This window comes from Hyperolius riggenbachi, chromosome 5 (genome assembly GCF_040937935.1).
Source record: "Hyperolius riggenbachi isolate aHypRig1 chromosome 5, aHypRig1.pri, whole genome shotgun sequence".
Lineage (NCBI taxonomy): Eukaryota > Metazoa > Chordata > Amphibia > Anura > Hyperoliidae > Hyperolius > Hyperolius riggenbachi.
Genome location: NC_090650.1, coordinates 257594233 through 257609234, shown reverse-complemented (window position 1 = coordinate 257609234; position 15002 = coordinate 257594233). Strand labels below are relative to the sequence as shown.

The following is a 15002-nucleotide window of genomic DNA, read 5'->3' as shown; positions in this document are numbered from 1 at the left end:
GCAGCAGCGCTGTACTGGGGACAGCCGTGTGACACGGCTGTCCCGCTGGGACACAGGAGAGTGATCGGCTCTCATAGGCTGAAGCCTATGACAGCCGATCGCCAGGATTGGCCGGCTGGGGGGAGGGAGGTGTTTTAGAAAGAAAAAAGTAAAAATAGCTAAATTTATTAATAAAAAAATTATTTAAATATTTTGTAAAAAAAAAAATAAACACTGTGGGGGAGATCAGACCCCACCAACACGAAGATCTGTTGGTGGGGACAAAGGGAAGGGCGGAATCACTTGTGTGCAACTGAGTTGTGCGACCCTGCAGCTATTCCTTAAAGCTGCAGTGGTCAATTAGGTAAAAAATGGCCTGGTCTTTAGGGGGGTTTAACACTGCGGTCCTCAAGTAGTTAAGAGTGATACTGTACAACAGGGGTGCCCATTAGGTAGATCGCGATCTACCTGTCGATCACGAAGGACTTCATGGTAGATCCCAACCCCACTACATTTTCCATTCTGTATATACAAGTGTGCTCCTTAAATTGTACATAGGTAGATCATTTTGACATCCTAATTTTTTAAAGTAGCTCACAAGCCGAAAAAGTGTGGGCACCTCTGCTGTACAATCACATATATATGGCAAGTTGTTTGATTTTGGTTTGGTTTTTATACTATTTTACTTTCTTTTTTTCTTTTTTTCGTAGCTCAGCAAGTTTCATGCCCATGATCATTGTTCCAATGTAAGCGTCAGCTTTGCTTTATTGCAAAGGACTGATGTGTAGACTGATTGGCCCATATGCAATTCACTTTTTCACCTGACTTTTCTCCCAGGAGATATTTTTTCATCTTTGATTTAAAATAACTTTTCAGCACTTTTCAACTAAAAAAAAGTACCAAAAAGTAGGTGAAAGAGTACTATCAAAATTATTTTGAGTATTTTCTTGCTTTCTGGTGGCTTAAAAGGCATTTTATTGACAATTTAAAAATATCACCTAGGAGAAAACTCAGGTGAAAAAGTGAATTGCATATGGCCCATTGAGTGCTATGTTATTTTTATAAAAAGTGGCTGTATTAGTAAAGATGTGATCTTGCAGAACAAGGTACCAGGAGCACCTGCCAAAAATCAAAAATGGTGTGTCAAAGGTCCTCAATCCAGTACCAAGGGGTCGTAATAGTCCAGCAGCAACAAAGGACCGGCACCACATGATGTATTAGGGTACGTACAGACATACGATAACGATCGTTCGTTCTGAACGACGAACGATGTTAAAGGAGGTATCGGCCGATGATCGTTTGAAGAAAGGCTACTTTGAACATCGTTCGTGTACGAACGATCTTGGAACGAGCATTGCGTGCGCAACATGATGTATAAACTGATTTCAAACACAAGTGTCAAAAAGAACTGTTTGAGCATGTGCAAAGCTTTGAGAACGAACGATCAACGACCGATCGTTGTACAGACATTACTTTTTGAACGATGGTCGTTGGAAAAGATCTGGCAGAATGGATCGTTCTTTACCAACGACATATCTCGTTGGTCGGTCGTTTTATTGATCGTTTGTGCACTTTTTACGAACGATCGTCGGGCAATGCCGTCGGTAACGATCGTTTCAAACGACTATAGTCGCATGTCTGTACGCACCCTTAGGCTCCCTGCACACTGCAAATCTGTTTTCTGATTCCGATTCAGATTCCGTTTCCGATTTTCAATTCCAATTTTCCCTGAATACATTCAACAGAAAAATGGATCAGAAAATGCAGCATGCAGTAAAGATTAAAAATCGAAATCAGAATCGGAGGTAAAAAACGATTAAAAAGCGGAATCTGACTCAGAAATCCATGCAGTGTGCAAGAAGCCCTATAGCTCAAAAGTGATTTATTGCAGCATCAAAGTAATCATCAGCAACGACAGCCCGCTGTTTCGGCCAAGCGGCCTTTATCAAGTTGCACAAAAGATCTTTTGTTGTTTGGCCGAAACAGCGGGCTGCAATAAATCACTTTTGAGCTATAATACATCGTGTGGTACCGGTCCTTTGTTGCTGCTAAAGATGTGATCTTGTAACAAGCTGTTTTTCTATCTTGCCACAATAAAAAGATTTAAAAAACAAATAGTTAAATTAATAGATTGATCACATAGAATACTTTAATATAACTAATCCTTATTTTCTATACAGCTGATCATTATAGAATAAGCATAAAATGCGTTTGGGCATCTTTGTATTCCTGAGGGCTCTTTCACCTTAGGGCAGATTTTGTGCGTTAACGCAAACGGCAGCCGTTTGCGTTAACCAAGGTAAGATGAAAGTCCATAGACTTTCATTTTACCTTTCACACCCGACGCTGCGTTTCGATGCGTTGCGGTTCCGACGCACCCGGGTGCAGTTTATCATCCAACGCACCCGCGAGCCGGCGTTTTCCGTCGGGTTTAATTACCAGCTACCGCCGCTGATTGCGGCGCACCGCAGATACCCGACGACACGCCGCAGGCAGACAACGCGTGCAGGAGAAAGGCTCCTGCATGCGTTGTCTAATGTGAAAGAGCCCTAAGTATCCCCACCCAAACACACGCACACACACACACAATCACATACAACCTTTGCTAGTACATCACACAGTACGGTCTACCTGCCCTCTTATTTTCACTGTCTGACATATGCACTTTCTAGTTAGAGGCACTTGTTTGCTAATTAACTTGAAGATGTCTGAACACTATTCAGACTCCGGAGCCGGGTTATATATAAAGGGTGTGAATTTTGGCAGGAAGCCAGTAACTGCAGTGCTACTTTCTGCCACAAGATGAGGCACGTTCACTAGCAATATTATTTGCTGTAGAAAAGCGTGTCCTGACTTTCAGCCTGACTGAGATCCTATCAGAAGGTGCGTTGCATTCTGTCTCTGTTACGGCAGCGCTGATTGAGAGCCCTGGGGGAAGAGGAAGGGCTGCTAGCTGTCACTCGCACCGGGCACTGTGTAATAATTACTATACAGTGAATCGGGAGCTAGAATCTATGGCTGCTGCCCTGTGCTTAGTACAAGGCTCACTGCGATTACAGAACTCACTGCGACTTCCACTTTCTAGAACAGTTGGGTGAGCATTTGCTTCTTCGGTCAAAAACACGAATTTGCATTCTATGATATCATAATGCAAGTAAAGTAGGTGAAAAGTCATGGGGGTTGTTACCATGCATTGTTACCATTAATAGATCGAGCCAGTAATCATTGTGCTGCATTTGTATAGTACAAACATCAGTTAGCCTTACATATATATGAAATGCATCACCTTATTCCCTTGTCACTAATGGGAACAGGAATGTGACCTTTGGTTATAGGCTTACAGTCACTGGCTGCTGTAGGAGATCATACTTGTGCTTAGGAAAACCTCTGTTTTGGATTTCAATATTTTGGTATTTGTGATGAAACAGTTGGAAGGTGTAAGAGCAGTGGTGCTGAAGTATCACTACAGGCTTTGCAAGGACAACTGGAAAAGTTACCAATTAGAAGGTAGCAGGAAAAAAGGATGCTGGCTGAGGGTGGACGAAAAGAGCGCCGCCATAGACTCTCATAATGCAATTATCGTTAATATGGAGAAAATCATTAACATTAGAACATTACAGTTTTTGATGTTATCGTTGTAGAAGCTTGCAACATTATAGTTTTTGTCATATTTTGTTTGTATGCACAGATTTTATGCAGTCAAAGATATTCTATGTGTAAAAGGGTGTTTCTACAGAGGGAGTGGTTAAGGTTAGGCACCACCAGGGGGAGTGGTTAGGGTTAGGCACCACCTGGGTGGCGGTTAGTTTTAGGCAACACCAGGGAGGGGGGAGCGGTTATTAGTTTTAGGCACCACCACCACCCAGGTTCTGTGTGAGAGTAGGGTTGGGTTAAAGAGAACCCAAGGTGGGTTTGTGACATCAATATTAGGACACAGAGGCACATTCTGCATACAATGCCCAGCCTCTTTGTCCTTACAGTGTGCACTCAGTCTCCCCCCGTGCTCTGCTGTCCACCATTTAAAAAAAATCGCCAGGCTAATGACACGCAGATTGTCGCTAGTCGGCTGTTTACCTTTTAACTGCCACTCAGCGCGGCTCCCCCGCTTCCTCTATAACGCGGCTCCCCGCCTGTGTCCCTTCCCTCCCCGCCTCTGTAAGCTTTCTCCAATCGGCTTATAGAGGCAGGGAGGGAAGGGACACAGGCAGGGAGCTGCGCTATACAGGAGGCAGGGGAGCGGCGCTGAGTGGCAGCCACAAGGTAAACAGCCAGCCAGCGACAATCTGCATGTCGCTAGCCTGGCGGTTTTTATAATTGGGGACAGCAGTGCATGGGGGGAGACTGGGGGCACACTGTAAGGACCCAGAGGCTGGGCATTGTGTGCCAATGTGCCTCTCTGTCCTAATATTGATGTCACAAACCCACCCCGGGTTCTCCTTAAAGAGACTCTGAAGCGAGAATAAATCTCGCTTCAGAGCTCATAGTTAGCAGGGGCACGTGTGCTAACGGCTGCAGCCCTGCCTCCATTCGCGTCTGTCAGCCGCGCATCGCCGCCTCTCCCCCGCCCCTCTCAGTGAAGGAAGACTGAGAGGGGCGCGGGAGAGGCGGAGATACGCGCTGACAGACGCGCGTGGGGCAGGGCTGCGGCGGTTAGCCCTGCCCCAACCAGGAAGCGCTCCCCCGCTACACGGAGGGGGATTTGGGGGTCAAGGGACCCCCGTTAAGCCGCGGGATAGCGGCGGTTTAGCAGGGGCACACGTGCCCCTGCTATATATGAGGTCTGAAGCGAGATTTATTCTCGCTTCAGACTCTCTTTAAGCTGTATTGTTGAATTACGTAATGTTTTTTAACGTTAATATCTTTTCATTATTATCTTCCGTCCTCAGTTTTTAAAACTGTATTTATCATTAACCAAGTTTGACAACAATATTTATCGTTATTAAGATTTCATTATCCACCGCCACCATTTCGTTATCCAGCCGGGCCCTTTTTTCCTTGCGCCTTTTTTCATGCACGCAGTTAGAATATTTATTTCCATTCAGGGAGGGATCGCACTTTTATCTGCGGGAATTGCAGACCATTCCCTGCAAAAAAAATTTCTTTTACTTCACAGGTGCCCATTAACCTCCTTAGCGGTATCTCCGACACTGTGTTGGGCATACTGTTCTCTGGCCCCAGGAGTCCCCCATAATAAAATAATTTGCTCACATTGCTGTAAAACCTCTAGCTAGCACTAGGCTAGCTAGTAGAGGTGTTTGGCACCCCCGGATCCCCCCGATCGCCCGCGCAACCTCCCTGCACAGCTCCAGTCTCTCTATGGGGAGGATCGAGTTTGCGCATGACATCATGTGCGCTCCCCCCCATAGTGCGGCTGCGCCGATCGCTGGATCCAGGCTGGGTAATGTATACACGGGGGAGCGGCGGGGATCGGGGGTGTCGGACACCTTTACTAGCTAGCCTAGTGCTAGCTATAGGTTTACAGCCATGTGAGCAAATTATTTCATTATGCGGGCAAAAACTAACAAAACCTCCTGAGCAGCGTAGCGCTCAGGAGGTTAATGGTACGAGTTTTCTATAAGATTTGATCTTTCAATGTGATTTGAATGATCGAAACTAATTGGAAGACAATTATTGATTGTTTCCATTAACGGAATAATTTATGAAGGTTTTACATTCCGATTCCATCATAAAATCCAACTTTACTATCAATATTTTTTCATTTTCCAATCAACCAAAGAATCATTTCACATAGATTTGCACCACACACAGCACAGTGTTCCGTACAATTCGATCATAAAAATTGCATCCAAAGATTGAATGAAGGAAAAATTGTACCATTAATGGGCACCTTATCTAAATCAGTTGCTGTCAGTTATAACTGAACGAACTCATGTGAAGGTAATGCATGTTTCCCTGTGGCTCAGTTCACATTATCTACATTTCAAAAGAAAGTTTTTTTCACAATGCACTGTTAGGCACGGAACCCACTAGAAAGCGCTATAGTATTCGCTAGCGATTGGTGATAGCGTTTTGCAAGCGATTTTGGGAGTTATTTCCCTGCTTCTATACAATTTATGAGAATGAAACACTTCAAAAATACTGCATGTTCTGCGATTGTGATTTGCTTAACCGCAATCGTTGTAGTGGAATCTGTCCCATCCATTGGCAGAGCATTTAGGGAAATTGCTAGCAATTTAAGGCGCTCCATAAATGCTCTAAAAAATGCTCTAGTGGTTTCCGAGCCTGATGGAACAACTAATCAGTTAAAACTTCTGTTTTCCTGCATACAGTGTGAAAGAGTCCTAATGCTTCCGTTCATTTACATGGAACTTCTCACGGTAGCAGGAAATGTGGGCGCCTGCGGCTAATGGACGATTTGGGGCCCCCCATAGGCACTAATGCAAATATCATTAACCTCCCTGGCGGTAAGCCCGACCTACATTCGGGCTAGCCGCCGGAGAGGATCGCATGGCCCCCGGAGGTTTTTTTTAAATAAAATTTGTTTTATATGCTTAAGCTAGCACTTTGCTAGCTAAGCATACCCCCCAAGTCCCTCCACTCTCCCCCGATCGCCACCGTTATACGTACCGCCCAGGGATCCCGCGATGGCGCAGCCTCCCAATCAGCTCCAGGCTTCGCTGTGGGGAGGATCGGGACTGCGCATGACGTCATGTCCAATTGTCGCCACAGCGACGACTGAAGCTACATGGTGAAGCTGCGGCTCTCGCGGGATTGCGGACGGGTAAATATTGCCGGCGGCGATCGGGGGGATCACAGTGGCGCCGGGGGACTTGGGGGGCCACAGTTAGCTAGCAAAGCGCTAGCTTAAGCAATTTATCCAACTTTTATTTGAAAAAATCCTCCCGCGGACGCAGCATCGGAAACTGCGTAGCGCCAGGGAGGTTAATACGGTGTCCAAAGCAGAAATTTGGGCACCCGATAAATATTGTTTTCAACATTAGAGCATTTACATTTTTTTAAATGTTATCGTTTTGAAATTTACAACGTTATAGTTTTTGTAATATTATTTTGTTTGTATGTACAAATTTTACATTGTATGGGTATTTCTGCAGCGGGGTATGTTTAGCGTTAGGCGTCAGGTTGTGAATGTGCAGGGAGGGGTGGGGGTGCTGTGGTTAGTGTTAGGCACCACAGTGGGGAAGGGGGTTTGTCTTAGGGTTAGGCACCAGTGGTCTGAAACTCAGAATTTCTTCTTTGCTCTAAAAGATTCCTTAGGCCCCGTTCACATCTGAGCGGTTTGCCAGCGATTTCGGCAAAACGCTCAACCGCTAGTGCCATAATACCCTATGGGCCCGTTCTCACTTGGGCGATTTACGTTAATCGCCGTCGATTAATGCAAATTGCCAAATGCAAATTTGTATCCTGCACCATTTTCAGGTGATTTCCCGGTGATTGCGTTTAGTGCTATAGAAGCGCTAAATGCGATTGCGAAAAAATCACCAGGTGTGAATGGCGATTTTTTTTTTCTCATTAATCGCTGAAAATCGCCAGAGCAAAACGCAAGCAAAAGCGCACAGTATGACCTGAGGAAGTGGGATTACTACTCAACCAAATGCATTGTTGAAAGAGCAGAGTAACCTTTGACTTTTTCGGGGCCTTGTTGGGAGGTATGTGACCCTTACTATTGCTTTTTGAACTGCTTTTGGATTTATATTCTTTGGACACTTCTGCATTTCAGTCTAGATCCGCTGAAAGTCATGATTTGCTCTCTTGACATGTTGTCTGTGCAGTGTTCAGCTGGGTACTTTCTAAGACCTTCTGTATCTGGTATCATGTGAGGGATATATTAGACCTTACAAGTGGCAATGATTCCATGTTTAAAATGCACTGAGGGCCCGTTTCCACTAGAGCGAATCTGCATGCGTTTTCTGCATGCAGATTCGCATAACCAACACGAGTGGATGGGTCTGTTTCCACTTGTCAGGAATTCTGTGCGGTTTGCTGTGCAGAAAAAATCTGCACGGCAGACCCGTCAGAATTCGCATGCTGCACACCCGCACGCGAATCGCCGGTAATGTAATAGGAAAACCGCAAGCGTTTTTGTCTTGCGGTTTTCCATGCATTTTCACATGCGTTGTCGCTTAAAAACCCATGTCAATGCTTACCGGCATTGACATGGTTAAAACCGCATAGAGCAAACCGCGAGCGAAATCGCGTGAAAAAACGCATGGAAACGCGAACGAATCCGCACCCGCATGCGGATTTGTTGACGCGTTTTCCGCAACGGAATCGCAACGCACAAGTGGAAACGGGCCCTGACTGATATTGTTGCCAGGTTTTCTCTTTTAACGTGAACCTGAAGTGAAAATTAACATGAAATAATTGCATGTACAGTATAGTACCAATGCAGTGTTCTCCCCAGGCTCTTTTAGCCGGGTGCTCCACCCCACTAATTTTGATGGGCACCCGGCTGTCATTAGCTCACCTCCTCCTATACTATAAGCAGGGTTGCACACAGAAGCACAGGCCCTGCATTTTCTCATATTGCACCACCCGGCTACTTTTTCATGCCACCCGGCTACTATTTTATGCCATTTTGTTCTGGGGAGAACACTGCAATGGCTAAATAAACATTTGTGACATAGACATTTTTTATTTTAAGAATGACGGTTTCATCTATACTAGGATTGCATCAGATTGTCAAAGCTGCTGTTTAGAATCCACACTCTGCTTTGTTTAGCACCTAGGTTCTCAACATGCGGTACGCGTACCCCAGGGGTTACTTCTGATGGGTCCAGGGGGTACTCGGGCTTGATATACTTAACCAAGAATAACAAATTTAGAAATTTAGAAAATTTATAATTCTTATTTAAACAGCATCAAATTAGTATTTTAGCAAATTAAAAGCAATAATAAATGCTTGCACATTGTTTAGAACCAATTATCATGTACTACGATTAAATATATATTTGTCAAGGGGTACTTGTGATCATGTTTACTATGATAGGGGTACTCGATGAGTACAGGGTTTTAAAAGGGGTACACACTTATAAAATGTTGAGAAACACTGGTTTAGCAGAAAAAGATATAGAACTAATGACCTTCTGAACTTTCTTACACTAAAACCTGCCTTCTCCCTGACAGATAACAGCCTTTTGGATTCTATTTATTTTTCAGGAAACTACTGAATTGACAAGTTGTTTGCCAAGCTGTTTTGCATTGATATTAAACACAAGTATTGTTTTTTTGTTTGTTTGTTACTTTTGCTGTACTGGGAAACAGAATGGGATTTCTGATAATTTCTTAGGCTAGTACTATATGTACATATGTTTATCTTGTCATGTCACATGGCACTTCAGGTATGCTTTTAAAATGTTCACAGATGGCTACAAGTCATATGACAATCTATCCAGTACATTGTTTGTGTTTATGTTACATGCATGATCAATAGCTTTGCTATTTAATGCTATGATTAACTTTGTGATCTTACTGATTTGATCCCTGTAGAACCAGAACCAGTAAGTGGAGACATTTTGCAGTTGGTGGTGTTCACACTACAGCACGACACATGCATGCAAGTCAACAAGACTTTGAGAAAGCACAGAATGACTTGAAAACATTGAAAAAGGATCCTGGCAACGAGGTGAAACTGCGGTTGTATGCTTTGTTTAAGCAGGTGAGGAAATGCTTTATGTATATGTCTTGAAAAAATACCTGTACACTTCAAAGTGTTTGGAAGCACAAAGTTGGGCATATATAATTATCTATTTAACGACAGGATATGAATAAACTTCATAAAGTCTAACATTCATTCCACCATGGAAGGAAAAGGTGAATAATCAGCAAAAATGTAATACTACAACAGCATAGCTTTTTTTTTTTTTACTTTGCTTTGCCTGCCTGGGTCTTTGTTGGTTAGCTGTTCTTTACTTTTTACCACAGTTAAATCTGTTAGGTTAAGCAAGTGAAGTACAGATATAAACAGTGGTCTCCACAGAATTTTATTTTCAGTCAGGTGGCATGGAAAAATAGCCGGGTAGGGCTGCACGCAGTCTAGTGGACACCTTCCCCTATACAGCATTCCCTGGCAGTCTAGTGGACACCTTGCCTGTATTCCCCCTGTTCTGAGCTTCCCTGGTCCTGTGTTCCCACTGTTCTGAGCTCCACTGTTTTTGTGCTCCCCTGGTCCAGTTTCCCCCCTGTTCCTGTGGTCCCCTGGTCCGAAGCTTCCCTGTTCCTGTCTTCCCGTCCTCAGTTCTCCTGTTCCTGTGTTATCCCTGGTCATGTGCTCCCCTGATCCTCTGGTTCCGAGCTCCCTCTGTCCCAGGTTTCTCCCGACGTGTCTTCCCCAGGGTTCTGAGTCCCCCTATTCTGACCCCCCCCCCCCCGACCTTTGTTCTACCAGTCTGGAGTCTCCCTGTCGTGTGTTCCCCGGGTCCTGAGACCCCAGTCCTAAGCCCCCCTTGTTCTGTAATCCCCTGGCTCTGAGACCCGATGTCCTGTGTTCCCCCTGGTCCTGAGACCCCTTGTATTGTGTTCCACCGGCCCTGAGCCCCCCCCCCCCCCCCCCCGTTCTCTAATGCCCCAGGCCAGAGCCTCCCTGCCCCCCCTCCCAGTTTTTGTACATCCCCAGCCCCAGTATAAATTACAGGATATGGGAGTAGCCGGAAACAGAGCCTTTCTCACCACCTCTGGGCACTGCTGATATGTCAGTCTGTCCACTTCCCGCTCACTCTAGTGCCCAGCATCTCACTTTCTCAAGTTGTGTGATTATACACCACACACAGGAGGAGATGCCGAGCACTAGAGTGAGCGGGGAGCAGCGTGGATAGATAGACATCGCTGGTGCACATAGGAGGTGAGAGAAGTACTGTTTCCTGCTGCACCATGTTCTGCAGTATATTCTGGGGGCGGAGAAGCACAGCACAGGGCCGGCTCCACCACCACGCTCTGCTGTCGCTCACTTTACATCACAACAGCCAGGGGCTCACCTAAATTAGCTGGGTGCAGTGGCTAGTAGATATTACTTTTTGTTGATAATAAGCATGATAATTGTATTTCCTTTGTCTCATCTTCTCTTCTCCATATCATGAATCCTGTATCATTATCATCAGAGAGATCACAGCTAGTATTTCAGTAAGAAGCCCTGCTGTACATATGCTGTTTGCTGCTTATGATTACTAACCACGTTGCCTGGTTCAAGGTTCAGAAATCTTATCATAGTGCAGCTCTTGACTACTATTGCCAATGTATAGAGCAACCTTTAAACTTTCAGTAAAAAACAACTTTCCCTCAACAGGTCTTTGTTCACAATGGAAGCAAGAATTTTTAAATCAGCATGATACCATCTGTTACCTAAGTTAGAGATAAATAAAAAGTAAGCTTACGGCTAATAAGCATTCATCGGGCTTGGCTTATTATTGGCTGAAAGCTTACTTTTTATTTATCTATAAGTTCAGTTTCAGACTGGGAGGAGGAAATCCACCTGCTGACCAAGCAGCAGTAACCCTGTGTTATCACTCCCAATAGAAACCTGCAGCAAGTCTTCACTGTGAGCAGCAACACCTGATTGCTGCTGCTTGGCCAGCAAGTGGATTTCCTCAGCTTTTCCAGCTCCTAGTCCAACACTGCATAAGTTAGGCAATAAATGGTATCATCCCGATTCAAAACTTCTTACTTTTACTGATAGCTAACACTGTACAACACTCTACTGCTTTCACAGTGGAAAAAATAGCTGCATATATTCAGCTTGCTTTTGAGTGCATTTAACTTTCACCACCCATTGAACTAAAATACACATCACATTGTTTTCTTCAAAAACGTATTAGAGAAAACAAAGCAGCATGGTTATTTTCACTTTTTACTTTTCACTGCTTATAAGGGAAGATGGCTCTTTTTATGTCACCAGGATAGCATTGTAAGCTGATTGTTTGTTTTAATTCTGCTGTGCAATGGGCTGCCAAATTCCAGCAAAATAATATTATACAAGACTTCTCTATTAATGCCTATAATTCATTAACCCCTCTTGCTTTTTGGTGATCCTTAAACATTAAGTGGTATGTAAAATAATGAGATAAATATATATTTGTACATTCCCAACCCTGCTTAGAACTGTTCCGTGTTTCTTTTTTCTTACTGTAAAAGGTCAGAACTGTTAATCACATTTTCTCTGCAGTCGGACTGTAGCATAATTCACAATGATGAGTAATTAGGGGTTGTAAACTCCTGTGTGGCTGAGAAAAATACATACAATAAATGCAGGGGACAGACAACAAGGTGAATAGTTTAAGATTTGTCTGTCTAGTTGTTTGTCTAGTACATGAGACTGTCAAATGTCTTAACACAGATTTTATCCTTTCCCCACAAAACAAGGCTGAGGGATCCTAGGAAAGTCCAATCTCCAAAGAATTTGGACTATACATACAATTGTTTATCTCATCAGTTTATTTTCCCTGTAGGCTTTCTTTTTTTCATGGGATTTTATTTTGTTTTGTTTAAAATGACAAAGCTCAGTGAACATGTTAAACATCATAGTGGAGAAAATCACAAGTAAAAAAAAAAGGACAACATTAAACAGATAATAAAAAGGAACCTGGAGAAACATATAAACATATACATAAACTTGGATCAAAGTTGCGAATTGAAGCACAAATTATGCTCCAGAGGTCTACAGCCAACTATCTGGAGCAATTATGAAAGTGATTGGGGGTACCAGTCAAAATAGGGTTAACTGGTATAACTTCAAACTGAGGTAGTCTGTCAGCCAGGGTGGACAGAATGCTGAACATCTATGCTGCGTCTATTGGTGAAGGGGTGGAAAGTTGGTAAAGAGGAGAGAGAAAAGAGAGAGGGAGAGAGTAGGAGGGTAGAGAGTAGAAGGCAGAAGGTAGAAAGGGGGTCCATCTCACAGCCTTGTTAAGGAATTGTCCATTGAGGGATGTGCTAGTCTTAGCCAGGGATAACAGATTTTTTTTAAAATTTCTTATGGGTGTCTTTAAGAATACTAGTCAATTTCTCATTAACCATGAAGGATTTGTGATTTGTCTTCCCCAAAATTGACAGTGGGCTTTTTCCAATTTCTTGTGATAGTCATAGTTGCCGCAGAGAAGATCATGAAAGCTAGTTTATTTTGTGATGTCGCTAGAGACTCAATTTTTTTAAGTACTGTAGGCTTTCTTTAAAGCACACCTGAAATGGATGTAAACCTGGGACTTCTTCCAGCCCCCTGTAGTCAGTCAGGTTCCTTGGCGGCATCGGGTCCTCTAAGTTTTCCCGCTGTCAGCTCCAAAATTCCTGCCACTTGAAAGTTAACTGTGCATGTATCCCTGGCATCAGAAGAGCAGTTGTTGGAACGTGCACGGACGGGACTGTGCATGCGCAGTGATTCTCCAGACCGCAGACACATTTACAGAAGAGTTTTCTGGTAAAACAATGGAGAAGTGTGTCTAAGACTAAGAACCCCATTAGAAAGTGTTTACTCTTTTTCCCTTAGCATAAACTGTGTAAACCCCCACAGATAGAAACTGTATTGAGTGACTCATCCACACACTAGATTGTCAGAGGCTCATTGCCATTTATAACTGCTGACATAATATGTTAGTTATATTATGTATGTAGCTAGTCAATATTAATCTGTCACAAGCTCTGCTAACCCCATAAATATGTACGGCAATCAGAATTATGGGTGCTATGTCATTACAAATTAGCCCAGTCAGAGAACATTCGTATGCAGAACTTCACAGTCTTATTATTTAGATTAATTACAGCTGACTGAGCTGATTTAGCAGGATGTTTCTTTGCAGCTGTTAAAAATCCCATCAGTAGAGAGAGAGAGAGAGGAAAAAAAAATCTTAGCTTTTTACATTTAGTTTTCATATTTAGTTCTATTGTGTTTGTAATTGTATAATGGCTGCTTGTTTTATGCAGATTGATTTTTCTTAGTAACAAATATCAAAGAAAACTGTGCAATTAATTTCATAAATTATGCATTTTCAGAGGGTGAATAAAGACGTTAAAAGTAAATACAAATTATGGATGCCCTTTGGTTATTTACAACAAAAAATGTAAGCTGAAGGTTCTCCATGGGGGGGCAGCTTCTGTACTGCTAAGAAGGTCTTGTCCTGTGAGTTTAATATTTTACGGAAAATCCACACTAGTCTACAAAGGCACCTTTATTAATGCATCAAAATACAAAAACAAAAATGGCAACACTGTGGTGGGAGTTTTTTTTTGCCATGGATTAGTAAAGGGGCGCTTTTTTAGGCACGTGTTGATTTTCATGTTTCTTCCTCTGGTGTGTACAGGTTGCCCTCCCTGCTGTTCAGCACTGTCTATTATCAAGGAGGAATGTTTTCTCATTTTAATATTTTGCATTGTGAATGGTTTCATACAAGCATAGAAGAAGGCACGAGGCACTGTATCCTTAAAACCGCACCTTGAGGCCCCTTTCACACTTATCTAGGATTCCTGTGTTGGGTTCCTCTCTGTTTCCGCAAGGTGCCGCAAAGGCAATGCAAGGCTCTGGAGCCTTGCACATTATTGCGGTTGTTGCAGTGCACCGAGATTGTCTGGTCAGCTGCTCGCCTGATGCAGAGACAACAGCATGTTACTACCAGACTGCCACGGCGGCGGAAATAGTTTAAATCAATGGGTGACGCATACCTTTTTTAAAAAGGTTGGCGATGGCGTTTTGGTGCACATGCGTGGAATGACAGGAATATGACAGGATCCCCGGGAATCCCCACTGACCTACTTCCTGTCCAGCAGGGAGTACTAACCAAATGATGAGCTGTAGATCTCCCTGCCTATCTGCCTGCATTGCCACCTCTCACTGGGAAAGCGCAATAGCATGCCAGCCTCCTGCTGAACTGAGTCAGTCAGATGCTAGGGTGATCATAAATGAAAAGACCAAGCAGGAAGTGAGGGGAAGAAAAACAGTCACATGAAACTGACGTTGCATGAACATGACATTGAATCACTTAAAAATAAACTGAAAGCAAATATCAAATAAAGAGAGAGGCCTAGTGCACACCAGACCGGTTCGGTTGCGTTTTTCGGAACGC

The 15002-nt window shown here is 43.5% G+C and overlaps 1 protein-coding gene across 1 annotated transcript in view; it reads left to right on the top strand.

Annotated features, from left to right (window-relative positions):
* Positions 1-2904: 2904 nt before the first annotated feature.
* Positions 2905-15002, top strand: part of LOC137518678 (enoyl-CoA delta isomerase 2-like) — a 43196-nt gene continuing 31098 nt past the window's right edge. Inside the window, exons 1-2 of the mRNA XM_068236835.1 lie at positions 2905-3073; positions 9448-9616. Of these exons, the coding sequence (XP_068092936.1) occupies positions 2994-3073; positions 9448-9616 (249 nt within the window). The 5' untranslated portion in view covers positions 2905-2993. The remainder of the gene's footprint in view (positions 3074-9447; positions 9617-15002) is intronic.